General features: G+C 34.4%; 5 protein-coding genes and 1 pseudogene across 9 annotated transcripts; 3 read left to right on the top strand and 3 right to left on the bottom strand.

Annotated features, from left to right (window-relative positions):
- Nucleotides 1-997: 997 nt before the first annotated feature.
- LOC123220676 (probable aspartic proteinase GIP2) lies at nt 998-2,584 on the top strand. Its single transcript, XM_044643239.1, has one exon. It carries the CDS (start codon nt 1,125-1,127, stop codon nt 2,454-2,456), a length of 1,332 nt encoding a protein of 443 aa, XP_044499174.1. The 5' UTR covers nt 998-1,124; the 3' UTR covers nt 2,457-2,584.
- Nucleotides 2,585-3,014: 430 nt separating this feature from the next.
- Nucleotides 3,015-4,674, bottom strand: LOC123221734 (probable aspartic proteinase GIP2). The gene has a single exon (XM_044644636.1). It carries the CDS (start codon nt 4,596-4,598, stop codon nt 3,291-3,293), a length of 1,308 nt encoding a protein of 435 aa, XP_044500571.1. The 5' UTR covers nt 4,599-4,674; the 3' UTR covers nt 3,015-3,290.
- Nucleotides 4,675-5,965: 1,291 nt separating this feature from the next.
- Nucleotides 5,966-7,232, bottom strand: LOC123221539 (probable aspartic proteinase GIP2). The gene is made up of 3 exons (XM_044644372.1): nt 7,107-7,232; nt 6,525-6,987; nt 5,966-6,417 (listed from the first exon to the last, which is right to left on the bottom strand). Exons 1-3 carry the CDS (start codon nt 7,230-7,232, stop codon nt 5,966-5,968), a joined length of 1,041 nt encoding a protein of 346 aa, XP_044500307.1.
- A 1,843-nt stretch (nt 7,233-9,075) lies between these two features.
- On the bottom strand, nt 9,076-10,433 carry LOC123221962 (annotated as a pseudogene).
- Nucleotides 10,434-12,489: 2,056 nt separating this feature from the next.
- Nucleotides 12,490-17,630, top strand: LOC123220008 (dual specificity protein phosphatase 1). Of its 2 annotated transcripts, XM_044641993.1 has the most exons (5): nt 15,294-15,447; nt 15,793-15,930; nt 16,038-16,173; nt 16,429-16,549; nt 17,291-17,630. In XM_044641993.1, the coding sequence occupies exons 2-5, from the start codon at nt 15,868-15,870 to the stop codon at nt 17,463-17,465; spliced, it is 495 nt and encodes a 164-aa protein (XP_044497928.1). In that variant the 5' UTR covers nt 15,294-15,447; nt 15,793-15,867; the 3' UTR covers nt 17,466-17,630. The 2 variants fall into 2 exon arrangements, with proteins under 2 accessions (XP_044497929.1, XP_044497928.1); XM_044641994.1 differs by lacking the exons at nt 15,294-15,447; nt 15,793-15,930; nt 16,038-16,173 and adding an exon at nt 12,490-12,660.
- A 2,464-nt stretch (nt 17,631-20,094) lies between these two features.
- LOC123220271 (transcription factor MUTE) lies at nt 20,095-22,097 on the top strand. Of its 4 annotated transcripts, none has more exons than XM_044642375.1 (3): nt 20,095-20,493; nt 20,677-21,107; nt 21,888-22,097. In XM_044642375.1, exons 1-3 carry the CDS (start codon nt 20,398-20,400, stop codon nt 21,925-21,927), a joined length of 567 nt encoding a protein of 188 aa, XP_044498310.1. In that variant the 5' UTR covers nt 20,095-20,397; the 3' UTR covers nt 21,928-22,097. The 4 variants fall into 4 exon arrangements, with proteins under 4 accessions (XP_044498310.1, XP_044498312.1, XP_044498313.1 ...); XM_044642377.1 differs by having other exon boundaries at nt 20,099-20,493; nt 21,884-22,097; XM_044642378.1 differs by having other exon boundaries at nt 20,103-20,493; nt 20,677-21,066.
- The last annotated feature ends 3,724 nt before the right edge of the window (nt 22,098-25,821 follow it).

Raw genomic sequence — 25,821 nt, 5'->3', positions numbered from 1 at the left:
ACAAGCTATATATAAGAGGAAACCTCTGGATTGTCTTATAATCAACGGTGTGGGATAACACACTTAATGACTTTTCTTACTTAAACGATGCAGAACAAAATTTAGACACAATTTCCAACAAACCCTCCAACTCTGCAAACCCCATTTAGAACATCAATCTATCTGTATTGTACTATATTTTATACTGACACATTATAAATAATAAAATATAATACAATGGTCTCTGTATATGACAAAACTTATTCGAAATAACATTTCCATTTGATCACAATAAAAGAAATTTTACCAGCGTCTACCCAAATCTGTCAACAATATATTATATGTATTGTTATTAGTATGTCAACTAAATATAAAAAAGACCAAAATATTTATTCTCACCTATTGTTTTGTATATTTTTAAATTTTTATATATAAATTTTAAAAAACTTAAATACTCATTATCCGATAAATTTTTTTTATTATAATATAAAACCATTATTTAATACATAACAAAACCCAAACAAAGGTTTAATTAAATAATACTCTATTTCTTATTTATTTTGTAGTTACGATAATAAAGCCTTATTACTTTAGAATAAGTATAGTTGGATTTGAGATATATAAATATTATATCATAATTAAACTTTTAAATTATCTTATATAATAATTATAAGACCAATTATTTAATCTAGAGTTTTGCCTACTTTCCTTGTACTAAAAAGAAGACCATGGATATTTAAGTAAAGAATACAGCAATTGTCAATGTTGGACAATTACTATGCCCGTCCCAAGGTGCAGATTGACTTCAGAAACAGAGGAAGTGTGGAATAGAGTTTTGGTCATTTTCCTCTATATTGGCAGGTTGTGCAAGTGGTTCTGAAAATACATGCACACCCAAGTTGTCAGCAGTCTGCGCATATTGGAAGTTGGCTTGACAGTGCTTAATAATTCATGTACAATAAAAAAAACATTATCTTTCTCTTCACAACTTACTATTTTGGCAACCAAGTGTAGTCCCCAATTCACCTTAGTCGTGCATTGCGGCTATCAACTATATTCAAATACCGCCATGCTTACGCTCTTCAACCAGCACTGATCCTGTTCTTCTTCTTTCTCTCTGTTGATCTATCTCACTTCACCGACCAATGGTTTCTTCTAATTTTTTGACAATGTTATTCCTCTTTCTTTCCCTTTCATTCGCCCCAACACAACAATCTTCCAAGCCCAAAGCACTATTGCTTTCAGTGACCAAAGACCCCTCAACTCTACAGTACTTAACCCACTTCAACCTTGGAACCCCATTTGTTCAGAAAAGCCTAGTCGTTGATCTTGGAGGAAGATATCTATGGATAGAATGTACAAAAGATTACAAATCATCCACCCATAAGAGTGGCATTTGTGGGTCGGCTGCTTGCTTAGTAGCCAACTCTGATAATTGTACTGTATGCTTATCTGGCTCTAGGCCAAAGTGCCTCGACAAGCACAGGAGACCTTGTTATATCTACCCCGAAAACACTGTCGACAATGGACCCGCTCAATTCGGAAACCTCTCCTTGGATAGAATTTCACTTCAATCCACAGATGGCATTACATCTGGGCCATTTGTTACAATTAACAAATTTATCTTCGCCTGTGCCACTGATAAGCTCCTCATGAATCTTGCCAAAGGTGTCAAGGGAATGCTTGGACTAGGAAGGCATCCTGCTGGGTTATCAATTCAGCTTTCGTCTGCATTTGGTGGAAGTTTGCGTCGAATTTTTGCTGTATGTTTGCCTTCCCAATCCAAAACCAATGGGGTAATCGTTTTTGGTGACTCAAATTATTTGTTCTACCCAGATTATAACACATCAAAGACCATTAATTTATCTTCCATTTTCACTTACACACGACTTGTTGTCAATCCCGTAAGCACGTCCAAAATTTACGAAACGGGAGAGGCGTCGGCTGATTACTTTGTTGATCTTCAGTCGGTTATGGTGAACAACAAAATAGTTCCAATTAACTCTTCATTGCTTACTTTCAATGAGTGGGGCTTCGGTGGAACAAAATTAAGCACAGTCAATCCATACTCTGTTCTTGAAGCATCTATCTACAGTGCTTTTGTGAAGCTGTTTGATGATGAGATTATTGCAACTCGTAATATCAGCAAGGTTGCAGCTGTGGAGCCTTTTGCTGAATGTTACAGCATTGGGCAGGTGGGTGTTGCATTAACCGGGCTTGATGCCCCTTCTATTCGGTTTGTGTTTAAGGACAACACTTTCTGGGAACTCCATGGAGCTAATTCAATGGTGCAGATCAGTCGTGATGTGATGTGTTTGGGCTTTTTGGATGGCGGTAATCAGGTGACGATATCAATTGTGATAGGGGCGCATCAATTGCAGGATCATCTTCTTCAATTTGATCTAGATGCTTCTAAGCTAGGATTTACTTCTAGTCTTCTCTCTAGAGGAATTAAATGTTCCAACTTCAAATTCTGAGAGGACAGCAGTTTGCATTAATGCTGCAGATGCCATTGTTGTATGATGATCTGTGGTAATGTGTCTTGATTACAGTAATGATAATAAAACTCTATTCCTCTAATAAAAGTACATTAACAAGTTAACAAGTTGTTAGCCCACTGAAATCCATCGCCTGTACCATATTTACGTGTACTAAATTTGACATTATGGATATTGTGGTTTGGTCATCTAGCTCATGGTGCTCTATGTATTTACCACCATTGCACACTGAGGATTCATTTCTCCCTTAGCCTTTCCTCAATATCACAGTCATACGTACTTTCCTGTATCTTCAGCACAGGACCATTTATTTGTTTGAATCCTTAAATTTTTTAATTTCAAATATTCTATACCCTCTCTGAACATAAGAATTTGTTGTGATTTAATTGATTGATTACCATAATATTATGTATTAGTTTGTGTAATTAATCTAATATTGGTTAAGAGACAAACAGGGACAAGTTAGATGACGTTAGGATGTATTCCAGATTTGGAATATCTTTAATGGAAGTGGCGAGAAGAGCATTAGAGAGCGAGTTCAGAAACAGAGAACAGAGTTTTATTAAACCCATCAAGGCCATTTTTAATTAAATTCTATCCAAGTTGGCACGTTGTTTTAATAATCTATTACCCTTGCAGATGCTATTAGAAAAGACCGAACATCGAATTATTTTCTTCCTCTGTAATGGCACTGTAACAGCTTAAATAAGGGGAAACAAAAGACTGATAAAAACATTGCAGCTTTAGTCAATGTTGATAGGCAGATGGTTATTTGATAATGATAACTCAATTTGTGGCACTTCAACTTAACCTCTAGTTAGAGGTAAAGTTGAAGTTGGCACAAGTTGTTTGCTGGAACAGGAGAGAAGAGGTGAATCCGAGCTTCGATTTTGCCAGATCAAATTGCAGAAGATTGTCCTCCAGTTGATACCCTCCAATTACTATTGAAGTCCTGGTGTAGAATCCACCATCCACAAATCCCAGGCATAACACATCGCTTTTAACTTGCACCATAGAATTTGCACCGAAAATTCTCCAGAAGACATTGCTACTTTGCAAAACTAGATCAATCTGGGGCACTGCTGGTCCAACACGTGTGCTACCGATGAATGTAGAGTTAAAGCAGGCCCCAAAGGGTGCAATGACTGCAACTCTAGGAATGTTTTTTACCTCTTTGATAAAAGCTTGAATAACAGCATTGTAGATTGATGTTTCCATGACTGTGTATGGATTGACTGTGCTGATCTTGGTTCCACCAAAGCCTTGTTTGTTGATGGACAGTAATGATGTGTTTAATTTGACAGCATTTCCATTGATTTTAATGGAGTTTACTCCAATGAAGTATTCTGCTGAAGGGTCACCTGCAAAAGTAGCGGCTGCTGTACTCACAGGATTCAGGATTAATGGTGTGTAAATGAGAGACTGAGAAACATCCTTTCCAGGAAGCAATACATAAGGCCCATCGCCGAAGAAGACAACACCATTAGCTCTTGTAGATGAACTCAAGCAAATTGCAAACTTTCTATCGAAACTAAAAGCAGCGGAGAATTGAGAAGGAAGTGAAATTCTAGTCCTTCCAAGACCAGCAATACCCTTGACACCATTAGCAAGAGCTTCCAAAAGAAAAGCTTTTCCACAAGCAAACAAAAACTGAGGCACTGAAACAGCTCTTCCGGGGTTCTTCCCATCAGTAGATTGAATAGACACAACGTCCTGGGCGAGCTCACCGATTGTAGCAGTTTTAATGACAGGGTTATCTGGAAGGAGACTACACGTATCATTGTTGCATCCTGGCCTCCGTGAAGAAGTGCACTCTCCACAAGACTTGGACCCGGCAATTGAGCACTGAGCTGAGCGGCAGCGCGCTGGTTTGTAGGAAGATGAGACGTAGCCTTGTTCACAATCAACCCAGATAAACTGACCACCGAGATGAAGAGTCAACTTCACAGGCACAAAAGGGGTTCTTTGGTTGAGTTGAGCAAGGTATTGCTGAGTTGATGAATCTTTGGAGACGGGAAGCACTAAAGCTTTTGGTCTAGAAGAAGTTAGAGCTATGGAGGGAGAGATAGAGATGGAAAGAAGAAGACAGACGAAGAGAAAAAAATTATGCGAGAAAGCCATTGGGTCAGTTGGGTGCTCACAGTGGAGCACGACCACGCTATTTGATTCGATAAGTTGTCAAAGTCAGCACAGAATGTCGCGTAGATTGCTCCTGAGACAACGCTAACTTAAGTAGATTGCTGAGATGTTAAGGCTTGGCTTTGACCAGATCTTTTCTAATCCCTTGAAACAAAGAGGCAGTGGGCGGTTGGAACTTGGGCCAGCAGCTAGCTGCACTACATAGAACAAAGTTTTGTTTAAGTGCAGCGTTACACTGGATTACATATGTGAGAGCTCCTTTCCTGATTTGGGTACGGGATGGCAAAGTGCTTCGGACATTTGAGCAATTGTGGGGGGAGTTGAAAAAATCAGAGAGCAGAGCTGAATGAAATTACAGGAGCCAACCATATTGCAATGCAAGTAGAAGTTTCTTTGTGTTTTGGGGTTGGAGTACAAGAATATTACGATGTAATTTTCACTGGCCTGCTGGCCTTTAGGTATCCGATGGACTGATACGAACTTAATTTTTAGCAACTGCAAGTACTGAATTTTGAGTCTTTGACTTCAATGGGTAGAAATCTGACTTTTCCCAAACTCGTGTCATTTGGTTATAAAACCACAATCACGTTTTCGTAACTCTTAAGTCTGTTTCCCCTTTTAATAAATGCTAGCCAGCTATACCTTCCACTCCACTCGTTTCATTTGCTCAGCTTCAATCCTTTATCTGGACTACAACACCTTGGTGGGAAAACGTAAATAATCTTTCGTGAACTATGCTTCATTTCTTAATTTATAATCCCTCTTTGTTTTCCAACAATTATTTGGGCTAATGACCGAGAGTTAACAAAATTGGTATAGTATTAAAATTTTTAAAATAAAAATAAAAATTTAATTTTTTTTTATATTTGTGAAATTAAACTTTAATTTATTTAATATAATATTTATGAGTTTCATCATTATATCTTAAATTTATTTATTTAATAAATATAAACAACAACTTTAATTACGGATAAAACCTATTGTTATAAAATAAAAATAAAAATAAAAACTATTTGGGCTAAAGGCAATAAATTTTGCCAACACTGCTATAAAATAATGAGAAAAGAACCAAATAAAATAATGAATGACTTTGAAGTCAATCAAACTCACATCAACAAAATGAACCCAAAATAATCAGATAATTCAAAGGATTTTGAGCGGAAAATTTCTTTCTTCGTACACAAATGGAAAGGAGTAAGGAGTTAGGTAATTTCAAAAATTAACAAGGACTCAGGAAGCATAAACATCAGCCGCAAAATTAGAACAACTTGTGTGTCTCAAAGGCCTAAATCCTAGCATGGAAGTACCTAAATTAAATTCCAAAATATTTTCCTCCAATTGAGCGCCGCCTACAAAATGGAGTTTGTCAACCCCGGCCCACCGTCCAGGAAACCTGAGCACATAACCCGCTGGCTCACCCTAACCATTGAATTTGACCCGTGTATCCTCCACTTCACCATCTCACTTTGTAACACTAAATCAATCACCGGCAGCAATGACTCATCGACGCCCCTTGAGCTAAAACGGATCCCAAATGGTGCCACGGGAACCACCGTTGTCATGTTCCTTGAAGCAGCCGCTGACTTGTAAGCTTCAGTGAATGTGGCGTAAATTGAGCTCTCCGTGGTGGTGTAAGGAACAATTGCGCTCAATTTTGTCGCTCCGACGACATCAAGCGGCAGTTTGTTGCCACCGATTTTCATGGATTTGACATTAATGGAGTAGTCCTGCGAGGAACCCATTAGAGGTGTGTAAATAAAGAGACTTGGTTGTTTCAGTGTCAAAGACTGTCTCTTTGGGCCTGTAAGTGTGAGAAGAAATGAGTATCGTAAGACGATGATAAGCACATAAAGAACCTTCTGTGGTGGCCAACCGCCGTGACGAGCTGTGACGGTAGTGAAATCGGACCTCGCCCGAGGCCCGACATTCCTCTGGCGCCGCCTGCCAAGCCTTGAAGAAGCAAAGCCGGCGCGTAAGAGAAGAGAAACCGGTCAACGGTGGTGATTAATGGGTCTGATTTTGACCCATCTGTGGATCGAAGAGCTATGGTATCCTCCACCAAAACTCCTCTTTTAGCCAATCCGGTTTTGCCGTTTTCTGGAAACACATCACAGGCTTTAGCTCCGAGATCACGCGGGGCTCCGACTCCTGCTCTTGAACACTGAATTGACTGATGGGGGATGACCCGGCGGGATGATGAGACGAACCCAGAAGCACAATCGAGCCAGATCAAAGGACCGCCGAGATCAGCAACAAGCTTGATGGGAGCCAATGGAGAACCGCGAAGAATTGTGGTGATGTACTGTAAAGTGGATAAATCCTTTACGATGGGGAAGACTACAGAACTTGGCTGCAATTCATCATCAAAACTCTGAACTTGAAGTATGTTTGCAAAGTAGAAAAAGCGAGAAAATAGAAGAAGAATCCATGGGATGAAAGGAAAGTTACAGAGAGGAGAAGATGAAATCAGTTCGTAGTTGAACTCCAAACAAGATGCGGAGAGGCGTCGCAGTTATGTCGTTGAGCTGGTGTGTGGATAAGATAGGCCGCCGAATCACATTGGTCCCCCATTCTATCATGAAAGAACATTGCTGCCCTTGGTTTCAGAATATTCATGTTAACCCCAAACATCATCACAGGGCCTTTTTAAAAAAAAACAAAGAATAATGATTGAAGTTTCATTCGTATGAATAAAAGAATATCTTTATTAGTTGATATACATTATTTTTTCAATAAAAAATACACTTTCTTTACTTAAAAAAAATATTTAATTGATAAAAATATCCTCTTATTATTATAAATAAAATTTATATAAATTTTTCTTTATTTTCTAAATATATCGAATAATAATAAGAATTTTTTAAATTAATTACTTATAAGTTGGTGGAATATAATAAATAATAAAAAATTAAGAAAACCATCAAATGTACGAAAATTAATCCCAAAATGTTGATCAAAATCCTAAATTTTTTTGTCTGCATGAAGTTATACATGTGAGGTGAATTGAGAAGATTGTCCTCTTTCAGCTAAGGTTGATGTGTGAATTTGAATATAAAGTAAAATTAGATATTTTGAAAAATAAGGGGGAGAAATGTTGTATATCATAGATTGGGGTTGAATAAATATAACAAATGCTGAGTAGATTGTATGGTAAGTCTTGGGGTGAACAAAACTGGTTAGTCGGATTTGTAAACCAAATCAAATTTTTGGTTTTATAAATATTATAAATTGAAATTGGACTATTTTATACATTAGTTGATTTATAACTGAACCAAAATTATTGAATAATCATTTCGAATATTTGATTATTCAATTTTGAATCGAATTTTAACCTTAATATTTCAAATTTTCAATTAAGTTTTTAATATAATTTCTTTTTTATAATTTTAGCTTTCACAAAAATTTTTAATTAAAATAATTTGATACTAAAATTAAGTAAATTTTAGATGATATTATATTTAATATAAATATATACAAAATATCTCAATCAAATATTAAATTAATTTATAAAATGAATACAAATTAGGATTATATTACAATAAAACTTATTGTATTACAGTAAATATTGTTGTAAGAATTTAGAAGAGAAGATGAAAGACGAGAAAAGAAGATGAGAGACCATGTGTTGAGCCCTAATTACTTGCTCCTTGCTACAAGTCTGCAATAACTCAATATTGTTTCATTTTACACGTTAACTAGTTTGAGACATCTAAAGAAAGGAAAAAAGAAGTCTAAGGAAAACAAAAGATTAAAAAAAAACATGTTTTTCTTAAATAAGCATTTGATTTTTATGTTAATTGTAAAAGACAAGTTTAAATTTTTTAATTATTTTTTAAATTTGAAAACTGAATCGGTTATCGGATAATCGATCTCCCAATTTGAATAAATCGAAAACTGAACCAAATTTTTAGTTTTCTTAATATTCTAACCCAGTATTGAACCAAATTTGCTACAAGTGCACAATAACTCAGTATTGTTTCATTTTACACGCTAACTAGTTGGAGACATCTAAGAAAAGGAAAAGAGAAGTCCAAGAAAAACAAAAAATGAAAAATAAAACATTTTTTTAAAAATAAACATTTGATTTTTATGTTAATAGTAAAAGACAAGTTTAAATTTTTTAAATTTGAAAACTGAATCGATTATCAGATAACCAATCTTTCAATTTGAATAGATCGAAAATTGAATCAAATTTTTGGTTTTCTTAATGTTCTAACCCACAACCGAATTGGTTTTATCGGCACCCATTTTTTTCAATTTAGATACCAGTTTAGATACTAATTCGGTTTGATTATTCCAAATTTTTGAACACCCCTAGGTAAGTCCACGCCAAGAGAGGCCTAAAGTTTATCCACTCGTATGTGGAGACAAATATGCAGGTGCCAGTCTTTGAAATGTAATGAAATAAGAGGCAGCCTCCAAATTAGCAGTTTTGAACCTGATTTATAAATTACCAGCTTTTCAAATAGAAGTTGATACATAAAATGCAACGCAAATTTCTGAATTTGCTTATTATTACATGAAAGGCTTCTTTAATCCTAAGTTGCAGACATGGTCTTGGAGAGAATTAGAAAAAGGAAAGGATCCCAACACCCTTTAATTTGTTTTCTCAAAGAGTTCACGCTTCAGATCAGTATATACTGAAATGATTACAGCCTGTGTTGTGGAGACGGAGTGAAGAGCTAAAACCGAGGGTTGAGGATGAAAAATCAAACTCTAACATATTGTCTTCCAACTGATACCCTCCAATAACCATTGAAGTTCTGGGTTTTGGCCCTCCGTCTATGAATCCAAGGCATAACACATCTTTGTTCTTCACTTTCACCATTGAATTGGCTCCGTAAATCCTCCAATATGTGCTGTTTCCTTGCAACACCAGATCGATCGTCGGCACAGCCGGTCCTGTGGTGGTATTAGCAATGCTATTGGAACTGAAACATGCACCAAATGAGCTACTGTCTTCACCCTCTTCATTTTCTTGGATTCAGCCTTCTTGATGAAATCATTAACCAGAGGTTTATAAATAGAAGAATGTAATTTTGTGTAAGCAGTAATTGTACTAAACTTTGTCCCTCCCACTCCATTTTTGTCAATGGATAGCAAGGAAGTGTTGAAGGGAACATCTTTTCCGTCGATTCTGATGGAATTGACATCAATGAAATACTCATCTGAAGAATCACCTTCTGCATAAACTGGGGCAGTGCTTACAGGGTTGATTAAAAGTGGGGTCTTGATGAGTAACTTCGACACATCTTCTGTGTAAGGAGGTAAATAATAAGGACCACCGCCAATGAAAATGTTCCCGGATCCATACTCACTGTAAATGTCCTCACTTGAAGAGGGCAAACAGAGAGCAAACTTGCTTGAAATTTTAAACGCCACAGACAGCTACGTTGGCAAAGCAATCCGAGACCTTGAAAGGCCTAACATTCCTCGGGTGCCATTGGCAAGGCCAGTTAACTGGTCTGTACTTCCGCAAGCAAAGGGAAAGCGGCGCATCTCTACATCCTTGTAATACTGTACGCCTAAAGTTGAAGACACTGTCATGTTATCTTCGCCAAGGGCTCCAGCAACAACAAAGTCTTGAAATGGGTTAGAGGGATTGAGAGCACAGGTGTTGTTGGTGCAGCCTGGCCGAGGAGCTGCATTGCAACCGAGGCAGCCAACACCTTTAGCAATCTTGCATTTGGAAGAGCCACAGCTCACGGGACGATCGGTTGAAGAGTTGTAATTGCTAACGCAGTCAAGCCATAGGAACTGGCCTCCAAGGTCAATGACAACATCGATGAACTCGAGAGGTGTTCCTGAATTGTAGCATAGTATTGGAGAGTAATGTTATCTTTTTTTACAGGGACTACTAGGGCGCGGGGCTTGAATTTGACTGAGGCATTAACGGAGGGCAAATTAATGAAGACGAAGGCAATAATGAAGAGGATGATGAGATAGAGGGAAGAAGCCATTTTGTTAATTAATTGGCTTGACACATTCATCTGGAATAGATTTGTAGCTACTTTTATAATGCCACTGAGTGATTTTGACTTTTGAGTCTTGGCCCCTAGAGGCAAGTTGCCTAATTTTGGTTGCCAGAGGGTATATTCACACCCACCGTATGGTGAAAACTCAAGGAGCCTGTCAAATTTTTAAAAATTTAAATATATTTTTATTTGTTAGTTTTAACTGTTGTAATTGTAAAATTATTATTTAAATAAAAAAGTTAATTTCTTTTTTTCCTTTTTAGTTTTAAAGCTAATCATTTTCTCTTTAGTTTATTTAAATAAATAAAAATTAATTTCTTTTTTATTTTTATTTTTAAAAACTAACTATTTTTTTCAACTTAATTTTAAAAAATTAATTTTTCACTCCTACTAGATATAATTTATAAAGTTTTATATATTAGAATAAACAGTTGTCTCTCAAACTTTAAAACATTACACTTACACCTGAAAAACTCCATTCCATTTTTTCAATGATCATTCTTCTTAGTGTTCATCTCTGGTGGCATCTCTGCTCCTTTCTTGGTAGTTTTTTGGTGTAAAAACCATTAAAAATTCAATCGAAATAATCAATTTTTTATACATATTATGTATTGACAGATACACAAATCGATCGGACAACATCACACAAACGTGGACGTTGTTTGTGTAATGTCATCCGATTTATCTATTTAGCCATTTCGCTTAGATTTCTGATGATTTTTGCATTGAAAAACCACCAAGAAGGAAGGGAAGATGGCGTCGAATAGGAACATCAAAAAGATAGAATGAAGTTTTTGAGGTATAAGTGTAATTTTTCAAAGTTTGAGAGAGACAATTGTTCATTCTAAAATATAATATCCTACAAACCATATATATAGTATAGGTGGAAGATTAATTTTTTAAAATTAAGTTAGAGAGAAAATAATTGGTTTTTAAAATTAAAGGTGAAAAATATTAATTTTTATTTGTTTAAATAAACTAGGAAGAAAATAAGCAATTTTTAAAATTAAAAGGGAGAAATAAATCAATTTTTTGTTTAAATATAAACTTTTAAACAACAATTTAACAAATAAACAGGAAGTTTTAAAAAATTCGAAGGGGATCACTAATCTTTACCTTGCGTGGAAATAACTCTTCTGGCCTCTTGATTTTAGTCATAATTGGTTGGCCACTGAAAAATTTATTATTGTATTTCTCCGATGAACGGAGTCGGTGAGACAATTTTATAGTTTAATGTACCGCAATCAATTTAAAGAAGGGACAAAATTCTGTGATTGCATTGGGCTTTCATTAACAAATTAAATACCACGTGACTGATTACAAGTGATCTATAAAACAGATAAGTTCGGTTTGGTCAAAAGTCAAAGTCGTCGAAGCTTCCTATCCTTTTAGATTTTCATTTTTAAAGTCGAATGATTAATTCCCACCCCAAAATATGATGAAAGGACTTTATTTATTAAATAAATATGAAAAATTCATTCATTCATCCCTTCTTTATTTCAACTAATAAAAATTATTACATCCCAAGATAAAAAAGTTATTTAACACAAGCCTACAATAAGAAGAGATTATAAATTCCAATAAATAAAATAATTTTTCAAATTTAATGGTGAAAAATTTGTTTCACCAAAGTTCGGGTGGAAAATTGTGATTCAACCATTTTTAAATTACAATCAAGTCATTTATCCCTAGGCTAGAACATTTTGAAGAGAAAGCGCAATGCAGCTCGCCAGCTCCTTGTGTTAGTTAAAAAACAGAAGGGCCTTGTACAAGATTCCTTGTGAAATTGAACCAGTAATTAACTTATGATTTATCATCTTTCAGCCTTGTACTTTTGTTGTTTCTCTAAAATGAAGAGCTTGCTGGAATTTGTGTTAATTCACCTTAATTTTTCTACTGACTTTGGTTTGATATGATCCTTTTTAACTTCATGGGGTCTCTTCTTGGGTTTGTTGGAGCAGCTACTAACAAAGATGCACTGAAAAGCAGGAATATCACACACATCTTAACTGTAGCTAATTCGTTGTCTCCTGTACATCCACATGATTTTGTGTATAAAGTTGTTGAAGGTAAGGTATTTTTCTAATCTGGTGTAAAACTTCATTTCCCTGCTGAATACAGAATTTCTTGAAGTTCTCGAATTTCTCATCATTGAACCATGAACAATTGTTCCATTGCTATTGCTTTTTGATGCTGCATAGTTTTTCCTTGCATTGCTGTATTATGATTGCCTCTCTCCTTCCAATTTGTAATTGTTCCTCTCTCTTTTTAAAATATTATAATATATCAGTTATTGAAGCTTAACATGGTTTCGGGCCAAAATTGATGCTTAACTTTTATTTATAATCAGCTTTATTTGGCTTCAATCTCTGGGATCAATAATTAGTGACAAAGAAGACACAAATTTATCTCAGTATTTTGATGAGTGCATCGCTTTTGTTGACAGAGCAAAATGAGAGGGTGGTTGTGTGTTGGTTGATTGCTTAGTGGGAAGATCCAGAAGGTGATATTCCTTTACTTGTATTGGATTTTTCTCTGCGACGTTTTCCTATATTTCTAGTGATAGTAGGTCCACTGAAACTGGGATGTGGACTATTTATATTCTGAACTGGGTTGAAGGTTAATAAATTTGATTTGTTTTTGTATTGTAGTGTAACTATAGTTAATGCTTATCTGATGAAAAAGCATGGCATGAATCTATCCAAAGCTTTGGGACATGTTAAAAGCAGATGGCCTCAGGCTGCTCCCAATCCCGGTTTCATTTTACAACTGCAGGAGTTTGAGAAATGTCTTCAAGGTATAGTCAGCTTGAATTAACACTATATGAAGCATCAGAGGGCCACATTAATCACTGTGTTATGGTCCTGGAATCTCCAATTTCCAAAAAAGAAAGTGGTTGGTACAAAAAATTTAATAGAAAATTTCCATTATAAAACTGTAGCAATCATTTTGTAAAATATACTTGTCTCATTGCATATATGACATGGGAGTGTCAACTGATGCTACTGTTATATCACCATCATCTGTAAAAATGAAGACAAGATTCATATTCTCAACTTCTGAAATCTTCCGAAGCTGTAGATATGCAACTTTTTAGTTGCCTTCTATATCTTATATTTTAAAAATATGGACATATGTGTCTATATTTGATTTTCTGTTTGCACTTGAGTTTTTACTGATGAAAGAACATAACTTCGGTCCCTGGACATTTTTCTAAATACTGAGTTAAGTCTCAAATATGGGTGCTGTACAATCAGATGTCAAACATGACAATGTTAAATTTGAGCTACTGATCCTCATTGTTCCCAGGTCTTTGAAGAATGGTTTATCTTAGGTGGATGTGGTCTGTTAGGAACTTGGGAAGACCAAAAATATAAGTTCCACCCTTGAACTTGATCATGATAATAAAGAGATTTCTTATTCAATTTCTTTGCTAACATGTTCAAGTTTCTGTACTGCTACCAGACCAGTGAGAGTGCATTGTCGAGAAAAAATTTTAGGATTTGTATCAATTAGCATTATGTTTTTCACCTGAAATGGTTAGCTTTCTCAGCCTTGCAAATCACATCTCAGTTTAGGTGCAATATGTGGTTATGGAATTGCTTTGGAAGAGGCTTTTACCAATGTTTCTTAATTTCTGCTCCATATTTTTGTACCTGAAATATTGATTTACATTGTACATTTTGTTGCACAGTCAATGAATATGGTAAGCTATGTTTTTCTGGAAGTAAGAAGATGAGGATAGTCATTGCTCAATGTAGTATAGCCATGTTGGAATGTGGAGCATTTATATTATGAACTGGTTTTAATATAACATTGGGTATTTAGCATAATAATACTATGTGTATAAACAACGATGTGTCATTATGTAATTGGATATTATTTTATCTTTAATTTTTAATTATTCAATCGCGTGATGATACATTATTGTTTATACACATAACATTATTCAAGAAACACACCACATGAGATGTTCTTGTTACAGTAATAAAACTATGTGAACTTAGTTGTGAGTATTTAATAATATATTATTATTTGATCGAATGATTTTAAATTAAAAATAAAATAATATTTAATTATATTATGATATATATTATCACAATACCTAATTGAACACTTAAAATTGAGTATTCATAACATTACTCCTCATTATGGTATGTGATTTTCAATGTCAAACTTTGTGTATGTGATGTGCGCATTCAAATTATATTGAAAGTGAACAAAATTGAATATGAAATTAAACATATTATAAATAAAATTATAAATATAAATGAATTATATAAATTAATTTGTATAAATTAAAAATAATATAGTTGGTTAAAATAATTCTATTAAATGTTATTTTTCAATAAAGTTTGCATATTATTAGTAGTATGTTATTATACGTAACATTTTTAGTATTATTCACCATTAATATGATGAAGACATTAGAAAAAGTTATTGATAATATCAAAAAAAAGATAATTACGAAGAAAAGATATATAAAAAAAAAGATGTCACTGGGAGATTGTTGAAACTTTAAAAATCTAATAGAAGTGAAAATTTAATTTTTTAAAATTATTTGTTAAATAATAATTTTATTATTAATATTAAAATTAAATTAATTTTAATAATATATAAATAAATATTTGAAATTTTAAACTTAATGAATGGAAGCGTAAAATTTTACTATACCCTTGATGAGGATAAGCCCTTTGGCCTTCGTAAAATTAAATTGACCAATTAGACACGCATGTCAGGTCAACGTCTCAAATGACACCAAAAAATAGATTTAAAATATGAGACGTAGGTGCAACCCAGCTCGTTATGATCTGCATAATAGCCCTCTGTATTCATCTCATGCTACTGCGTCCGGGGTAATTTCTTCTTCTTCTTTCTTTATTTATTTATTCTTTTACGTTTTCATCTTCTCCCGATTCTGTTTTTGCCGGTTTGCTTTTACTTAATGATCTAAATATCGGAAAGAAATCCAAGTTTCGATTTTGTTAATTAGAGGATAATCTGATTACCCATACGGGGTTTGGGTAACTAGATATAGATCTGGTGTTCCTAGGATTGTAAATTTTGTTTCTGTTCGATTACTGAGAATATTGTTTGTTTCGGTTAACCCATGTTAAACCTGATAAATTATTGTTGGGCTGCTATCTGTAACGCAAATGTTTTTTTGGATTAAGTTTCTGAGTTTCTGTTTTGAATACCAGAAAGAAGAGAACGAGATAACTGTTCTTATTGGCAAAGGATTAAGCTTATGATTTATTGGGGATCTGATAGCAGCAATGTGGCAATTAAACGCAGCAAGATACTTTGAAAAAAATAATGTTCTATGCCAAATTGAGGAGGTAATCTGATTGTGTTCGCTTGTTATTTGGGCTTATATCACTTCTTTTTTCTGTTTAGATTCTGTTTCTTAGCCTGGCTTTTGCTATGGATCATTTCAATTTGTCAGGGTCTCTTTTTGGGTTCCATTGGAGATGCAAATAACAAGGATGCGCTGAAAAGCTCAAATGTTACTCACGTCTTAACTGTGGCTAATTTAGGGAAACCACCATTTCCAAATGATTTTGTATATAAAGTTGTTGAAGGTATGGGAGTTTCTCTCTAATTGGTGTGAAAATTGCATTTTCATCATGTCTAGATGATTGAAATCACACCGCATATAGCAATCTTGTGGGAATTTCCAGATATTGCTTTTGTGTTCACCTAAAAGTAATTCTGTTTTTCCCATCTTATGAGACATTCAATGTCTCGAACCTACAATATTTGATGTAGATCTTTACTAACCCTGGTTTTATTGGAATTATCTTTAATTGAATGGGAATTGTTGGAAATTGAGGTAGTGATGGACCGAGAAGACACAAACTTGATGCTGTACTTTGATGAGTGTTTCAATTTCATTGATGAAGCGAAAAGACTGGGTGGTGGTGTGCTGGTCCATTGCTTTATGGGAATATCCAGAAGGTGGTATTTCTTTCACCATCTGCATTACTGTTTGACCAAGGATCATCTTCTAATTGAAATGTTTTCATGCCAATATTCACTGTCAAGTGTTAATGACTCATTTCTCTCATATTTTATATGGGTTCTTTGAATTGTCTGTAACACTATTGAAGGTCTGAAATTTTGCCTCCTGATTCGGATAAGCCCTTTATCAGGATTATCATAGAACATGTACCAAGGAGATTTGAAATTTCATAGTTCTGAAGTCATTATAATCAGTAGAATACTGAAGACCTTTAAAGATGCATTACCCAACAATTGTGCAGGACAAGTTCATTATGAGTGGTGGTCTCACTGGAGCAAGATCCTAGGAGGCATCTTAGTATAAGTCAATTACTTTTTGGCATATTATGATAACTTTCAGGACTTAAATCCCCAGTAAGGTGTCGTTTTGTAATTGCAGTTAGTTTCATTCTTTTCTATGAAAATCATATAGCTTATATGCTTAGCATTTATGCTTAGGGGAACTGTTTTTTTTTTTTTTAAAAAAAACTACACAAAAGTTGTCTGTGAGAACTTTTGCACAGGAGGGTTAAATTCTAACTGATTTTTTTAAAAACAAATAACAAAGATGGTAACCTCAATATATAGAAATCTTTGTTCTGCAAAAACTTCCAGAGCATGTCTAAAAGAGATCATATCTGGCTTTTGACATCATTGAAACTTGGAAGATAATGCTGGAATTGTATCTCTATGTTGCAGTGTAACTATTGTGGTTGCTTATCTGATGAAAAAGCATGGGATGAGACTATCTCAAGCTCTGGCACATGTGAAGTGCAGACGACCACAGGCAGCTCCCAATTATGGTTTTATTTCACAACTGCAACAGTTTGAACAAAATCTTCAAGGTGCATCAAATTCATTGTTACAGAGTTAATGTAGAGTTGAATTGTTCTTATGACCTGCTGCAGCAATACTAGTTCTAGCAGACTGTCTTAATTACTAGTTTTTTTACGTTAATGAATTACTCTATAGGTAATGTATGTTTAAACCTTAGACAGACATTGAATGGCAACAGATCCCAGCAGACCCTTTACTTGAATATTACAGTGGGATAACTTATCTCCGATGAAAATTCCAGTCCTGGAAATTCTATCAATGAAGATCATGCTAATCCCCATGTTGTGGTTTTCGAAACAACCTAGCAAATTAACAGAAAGTAGTATGACTAAACTTATCATTGTTGGTAACACAAGCTGCAAAATAACAAAATGCAATAATTTACAGTGAGAAGCACACATGTAATGACTTATGTCTGCCAACATGAAAAGAATGGGAGAAGGACTATTTCCCACCCAACTTTTGATGCATTCTCAAATTGGCACCCACGGCAGATGAAAATCCAGTTTTTCCACCCATGAACTGTTAAAATGGATGATATCTGTTTGCATAAAGGTAAAATGTCCATTTTACCCTTGTAAGATGAAATGATCAAAATACCTCTCAATTTAATTTTTTAAAATTGATGTGAGGGTTTTACCATTCACCCCCCTTAGGTTTTAGAAACTAACATTTTCACCTTACCTAAAGTTTTTAAACTTTAAAAACTAACATTTTCACCCCCAAACCTAGGGTTTTCATATTTTTCAAAATACAGACGCCTCCCATAACTTTCAAAACTAGCATTTCACCCCCATTCTTCAATTTCATCTCCCGACGTCTTCTCCGGCGTCGTCACCGGTCTCCTCCTTCTCCTGGTGCGACGGCCGTGGTGCGACAGAGAGATCTTCATCTCCTCGTCGCACGGTGCGACAAAGAGACGGAGATCTCTTCGTCGCTCGTCGTCAAGATCTGGGAGATCGCTCGACGAAGGTCTCTCTTCTTCTCTCTTCGTCGCTCGTCGCATCTGGAAGACGCGACGACGAAGGATGACGTCTGTTCTTCTAGATCTGGATGACGCTTCGTCGTCCAGATCTGGGCGACGAAGGGTCGTCCTTCGTCGTCTTTTGTAGTCGGAGATGGGAGATCGGTCGAATGCGTCGGTCGTCGATGGTGGCCGGAGAAGGAGCAAACCCCAGGGGTGAAATCTAAACTTTTCAAACTTTGAGAATGGATTAGTTATTAGTTTTTAAAACCTGGAGGGGGGAACAGTTAAATTTAAAAGTTTTAAGGTTTTAAATAGCAAATAACGATTTTACCCCTATCCCTAACGGAAAAATTGGACGGCAGTTTGGTCACGGATGGGAAAACTAGATTTTCATCTGCCGTGGGTGCCAATTTGAGAATGCATCAAAAGTTGGGTGGGAAATAGTCCTTCTCCCGAAAAGAATTCATCGCAGTGAGGAATAGGAATCACAGGTTTGTTAGGAGCTTGAGTAATAAAGGTGAGAGTATCCAAGTAAAACAGAGCATGGGTTCAAAAACATATTAGGAAGTTTAACTAAGGATTCCGGGTTGAGCACACGCCCCCACCGCCCACCCACCCCCCCCCCCCCAAAAAAAAAAAAAAAACAAAATCAATTGTTCTTGTTGTCTCCCAATAATTTATGAACATGGATAAACTTTCAAATTATGAGTAGCTTGTTATCCGAATGCAAACTATACCCAACGTCTGAGTTTTATTTAGAGGCAACACAATGGTCATATAAGGGCATAACACTATATATATATATATATATATATATATATATATATATATATATATATATATATATATATATCATATTACCGTAGTATGTTCAGTCTGAATTAACCATATATTCATATCTTGTTATAGTGAATGACATGTTATCTATGTGTTTGCTATAAACTACTTGTGGTCTGCATGTGTTGAATTTAAGAAGGAGAACTTTTCATTTATATATTGTCGTATTTATACAAGCTTTGTCATTTATGGGCCTTCATATCATGCACATGTGTTGCAATGAAATGAAACGAATAGCGTGTCATTTTTAATTCTCAAGCCACTTCAACTGTTTTGCTTCGTAAACATATTGCGATCGACGGCTGCAAAACTTTGGGTGATATATTTAATTCTGAAACAAACAGCTGTGCAAATGCATGCCCATCTTTATAATGAATAGTTTAGCTGAGGATCTTTGATTTAATCATATATAAACTCGTACTAATTAACATTAATCCTCTGAATTGTCTTCATGAATCGGCAAACAAAGAGTTAGCTAATACCAACAGTCCAAGATCCATTGCTTTGCTTGACAAAAACTGAATGAAATTCGGCAAACTTCCCAGCTACCCCAAACCTGGTGGACAATCCAGTTGCAGACCACAGACACGGCCAGCCATGTCAGTGATTGAAATTCTCAAAAACCCACGGAAAATCTGTGTATCTTATACACCCACTTCCTTTCTATGAGTACTAATAAATCTACATTAACTTATTTCTGTTTTCACATTAAACAAAAGAAGGTAATACTGAGAACATAATTAAATATTCCAGGTGAGTCGTACTGTTCCAAAAGTTATCTAAACTGGTTGTAATGAAGAAGACTATATAAGTTGTAACTATTTTAACTGTACGGGTACCATCCGCCCACTATAATTAATCTCTTTCTGAGTTATATAGGAAAGAAACATAAAAGCTGAAGAGAGAAAGCTGCTTGTTATTTTTTTTACTCACGCGGGTCTGTAATTGACCCAAGATAATAAACGTGAGATGTAATGTCTACAACTACAAGAGAGAGTTGTAACGAGGACCTCACGGGACTGCAACATGAAGCATTTAATATCAATGAAGAAGTAGCTACATCGACGCCTATAAATATGTGTAAGAGATGGAAGACAAGTTGAGACACGTAAGGAGAAAAAGAAAGAAGAAAACAAATTAGAATTAGGGTTTTTCAGTCCAAAACATGTCTCACATAGCTGTGGAGAGAAACAGAAGAAGACAAATGAACGAACACCTCAAGGTTCTGCGTTCTTTAACGCCATGTTTCTACATCAAAAGGGTAAGTTAGAAATAAGATTTTTTTTTTTTTTGGGTATATAATTGACCATATAAAAGATATATTATTAGATGATTAGAGAGAATGGATTTGTGTGGACACATAGTTTTTTTTTTCTTTTCCATATAATCCTTCTCTTTCTTTCTGGTCTCTGAGTTTGTTTTGATTATATATTTTGTTGTTTAGGGAGACCAAGCATCAATAATAGGAGGTGTGATAGAATTTATCAAAGAGTTGCATCAAGTTCTGCAAGCTTTGGAGTCGAAGAAACAAAGGAAAAGCTTAAGTCCTAGCCCTGGTCCTAGTCCAAGACCAGTGCTGCAAACTCCTCAATCTGGCGATCAAAACCCATTTGGGATTTTGAATTCTAAGGAACTAGGAGCATGCTGCAACTCTTCTGTTGCAGATGTGGAAGCAAAGATCTCGGGATCAAACGTCATACTCAAAGTTATAGCGAGGCGAATACCAGGCCAAATTGTGAAGATAATCAGTGTATTGGAGAAACTTTCGTTTGAGGTTCTTCATCTCAACATCAGTAGCATGGAGGACACTGTTCTATACTCCTTTGTCATCAAGGTATATATCATTAATACATTCAGCCAAAATGAAGGAAAAAGGTATATCAATATTTACTAAACTTTAACTAGTCGTTTCCATTTTTATTAATTGAAAACGAAACTAACACAAACTTTTAACTATGACTTTCAAATGCTAATTGTATGCAATAAATTATCGAATCCTAGATTAATCTGCCTTGAAATGATAAAGCAGTTGCACCAAATTTTAAACTATATCCATTTTCACAGAAGGACAGAGGCAAGTAATACTGGGAATGATTCCAGGAGGGGTTCTGGATATTGATCTAATGATTAGGAAAACCATGAATTACTTGGTTGTAAGTCTAGTCATTTTACCAATGATTTACTTGTCTGATCAAGCCAGGCAGGATTCCTAGGTCATTAAAAAAAAATAGTACTATTGGGATTGAGATGCAATGCAACTGTGTGTTCACGATTTTATTTCCCATATCAGAATAATACAAGGTTAAATATGTGGTCATCATCAGGGAGAAAAATGTTCTTACCATTGATGTGCTTCATCATTTTCACTGCAAGCAAAATTTAAGAAATTGCCTATGATATTTCGAGATCAATTTCAACTGTAAAGAGACTGAGAATACGTTTATATAGATATATTTAAGCAGTTAACATGATCAAATTCATAACCAATAATGCCATACAAACAACATGCAATGTAGTAGAGTAGGCATTAAATCTCATGTTTTCGAAGAGAGAAAGGATATAAGAACTTCTCCTGTTACAGATATATGATTGCTATAGTAATTCTCTCTTGTTAAGTTGATGATTTTTTTAATAAGTAGTTGTTGCTACAGATAGGGCTGGAGTGTCGGCTGAGCTTGGAGGAATTGGCACTTGAAGTTCAACAAAGCTTCTTTCCAGATGTTGTTTACTCCCACGAGATGTAATATATAGTTTGTTGCTGTTACATGCAGTCATATATATGCATGCCTCCTAATATATAATAATCTCTTGGCATAAATACCATATGAATTTCGCGAATCCATGGAATATATATAGTTTACCATATCTAACTCCTTCGTTGCATGTTATTACCGTAAGATTTAAATGAGCGACTTTGATTTGTTCAAGATTTTGCTGGGATTTAGTAATAAGATTGTTTTTGTTAGTCTTTAAAATTTATAAGAACAGAAACCAGCAGTGAAGCTCTAGTATTCGAAATCTTAATTAATGGGCAATATTTAGTAAAAATCAAATTAATACTTTATGCATTTGTAAGATGAAGTTCAGGTTAGGCAACCATGAAAGTATATGAAAGAGAAAAGAAAATGGACTAGTTTACAAGAAAAATATATATGCCTGATTTCATGCTCCTTTTGATCATCGTCTATCAAACGTAATTAGCCTTTAAAACAACTCCATGTCTCTCAGGTTTTTCTAAATAAAGTGTTAGATTCAGTTGCGTCTAAAAAATTGTGAAAATTATGTTTTTCATGTTAATTAAGTTTATATTTCTATTTGGCATAAACAACTTGAGCATCCATGTGAAAGAACTTTTAGATGTTATTTTAAAATTCAGTGCTAATTTTAATGATTTCTCTTTTTTGCAAAAATTGTCATTTTGGAAAACATCATCAAGATCATTTTTCTATGTCAATTCTAAGGCTTCTAGATCTTTGAAGCTAGTTCATAATGACTTGCAGAGACCCTTTTCCATGTTGTTTCTAAGGAACGATTCAAATATTACTTGCATTTCTTGGATGATCACACTAGATTTTATTGGGTTGTTTCCTCAGGACAAAAGAAGAAGTGTGACAAGATTGTTTAAAAATTTTTACAAGTCTGGGCTGGGCCTTTTATGTTTTCTCTCATTGGGCCCAACTTAGCTTAGTCAGGCCTAAAACTCTAAGCTTAAAGTGGGCTTTAGACGTCTCAACCTCTGTGGCTCTCTCATTTGGGATTTACAAATTCATAGCATAGCTATGTCCACAAATAAGATTCCATCAAAGAAAATTTAAATAGGTTTAAGGGTAATTAAAGTAAACCCAAGTTATAACTAAAATTAACAAACACTGTAATTTAATATGTGCCAAACTGCCTATTTAATTTTGTATAAGCATGCATTTACCAACCATTGAGATAAGGATAAATAATTTAGAGGACCTACAACTCATTTCACATAAAAATTTCCCCCCAACAATAAATGTGCCATAATTGAAAGGAATGTTGCACTAAATGAATTAAACATTCAAGAATTGGGTGTTACTCATTTTCATCACTAGCCCCATTCACACTTGTCCTTGCTCCTCTCTGTATTACAATGAAAGGTTGGGCCCATATGTGGGAACCTTTCTCATGTACAATTTAACTGTGCCCTCACATGGTAGATGCTCTTTGAAATGATTAAGATGAATGCCCACATCAATTGTTAGCCCAATAAAACTATATCGACATATTTTTTGAATATACAAAATGATATATTATAATATAATTAAACGATTTTAAATATTTAAAATATGCATCCATAACGTATGTGGATACCCATTAGGAGAAGCAAATACAACATTTTTGTGAACATTACAAAAACGATTTTATGTAAAAAAAATTAAAATGTTTGAAAAATGAGTTTGATTGACAAAAGGCAAAAATGCAATAATTCAAAACTCAATGATAAAAGGGGGGAAGGCAGCAAGATTTGACAATGTAAATGTAGCGCCGTTCAACACATGGAATGGAATTTGGCCCCAATTCAATCATTCACTTTTAAATTAGGTTTTTAACTATTGCCTTTAGACGTTTGTATTTGTAGGCTTTAAATTGGTTAACCAGTCTTGTCATTTGGGCCCGATTGGGCTGAAAACAACTATTATGACTATTTTTTTTATATTTTTAAAAATAATAATAATCCTTTAAATATTATTATTTATAAATAAGTGTATTTCTGGCTTTATGTTTGATGAAAGGGTAAATTTTTATTTATTATTCATTTTTATAAATTAATTTGTTATATTTCTTAATAGATAATTGTTTTTCTTTTTTATTAAAATTATAAAATCATTATAAATTAAAAAAACAAAATTTTAATTTATTTTAAAATATTATTTTTTTAATTTTTAAAATATTTAAAATTTATTAATACTTTAAATATTTTAAAAATTATAATTTATCTTTTTTAAAAATAGAAAATATTTTTTAAATTTGTTAATTATTTATTAGCTTAGAGGCAGCTATAATAAGTCCACATATATATGTTAACGGCACACCTCTCAAGTAACGTAACAACAACTACCAGACAGCATGAATTTTGTGCCCCCATTAATTAATTAATTAATTATTAACAAAACCTTTTCACAATTCCCATTCTGTCCTCACTGATGCAAACCAATGAACGCCGTGCCCCAAGCCCAGACACTGTCATTATGAGGCGTGATGCCTCTTGTGGACCCCTCTCTAATCTTAATCTTCACCCTACAACATTCCCTTTTCCTTTTTTATTTTTCCACTTTTTTACTGTTTTACTGCCACTCTCTGTCCGGCGCCGGCTCCACCTCGGTTTCACTCCCTTTTTTACATTTTTCTCTTTTCCTCCCACAATCTCTATTATTTTCTTCAATTTTACCCTCAACGTTTTTTCAAATTGAGCAATCTCCATAATTTTTTTTCCCCTTTTAACCTCATTTGAATTGAATCATAATTTTAAAATTAAATCAATATGTTAAATAAATAAAACTTTAAATTTAATAAACATTTCACAGATTAAAAATAATTTAAATTTATATCCTCTTTTGTATAAAACCTTTCAGATCACTCATACTAACTCTTGTCGTCATCTTTCACTTTTAACACTTTTCCTTTTTGACTTTGGATTTGGGCATCAATTCAAGAGCAAAACAGGGAAAATGCAATAACCCTGGTGGCCAATTTCAGATTATGGTAAAAACAAAACCAAATTATTGAATTCCGTGAAGTAGCCTATAACTTTTGTTGGGTAGAATATCTTTCACAAGATTTTCATTTAGGATGTGAAATGTAATACATTGATTCAGCCAAAAGAAAAACCTGCAAAGCATATATTCAGATTTCAGAGCTTTGCAATTGGTGGGTATTTTAATACATTGTTTGAAAAGTATGTGCATGTATTTGTCTGTCTGTCTGTCTTCATCAACAGTAACTTTTTGAGGATCGTGTTTGTTGGAAATCAAAAATAGGAATGGCAGGCAGCCCCTGTTTTTACAGTAATAGCTGTAAATATGTTTGAAATGAAAATGCAGTTCTCTGTTTTCAACAACTATTAGACTTAAGCCTACTCAAACTTGTCTCGATTTCATTTTTATATTCTGTTAACAGGTTAAAACACTTCAATTTTCCATTCCATTTCTGGGTTTAAAAATTGAAAGGAGAATAATAATATTATTCTAAGTCAATATGCTTTCCACTTTGCATTCAGTGATGAAGTAAACAAATTTGCAATGCCATATGCTACAAATATGGTCCCATGGTTCAAATTTAGAATTCAGTAATGAACTGTTGTCTAATATGCATCATCATCGACTGAATTCAGGGAATATGTCTGTCCTCGTCCAAAGCACAGACAACTCAATTATTTAGTTCTTGCATTTGATTTGATATTATCCTGTAAAGGATCAAACCCAGGAGCATTGTTTAATGGTCACCTTGTATAGAGAGTTAGGTGTATGCTGGATTTGGTTGGAATGAAAGAAAAAAAAAAGGATTCATATGTGCATACATGGGTATGAAAATTGATGGGAATTTATGAACAGGGAAAGTTAGG

The sequence above is a fragment of the Mangifera indica genome, chromosome 7 (assembly GCF_011075055.1).
Source record: "Mangifera indica cultivar Alphonso chromosome 7, CATAS_Mindica_2.1, whole genome shotgun sequence".
NCBI lineage: Eukaryota > Viridiplantae > Streptophyta > Magnoliopsida > Sapindales > Anacardiaceae > Mangifera > Mangifera indica.
The sequence above is the reverse complement of the archived record's forward strand: the minus strand, read 5'-3'. Positions and strand labels throughout refer to the sequence as shown.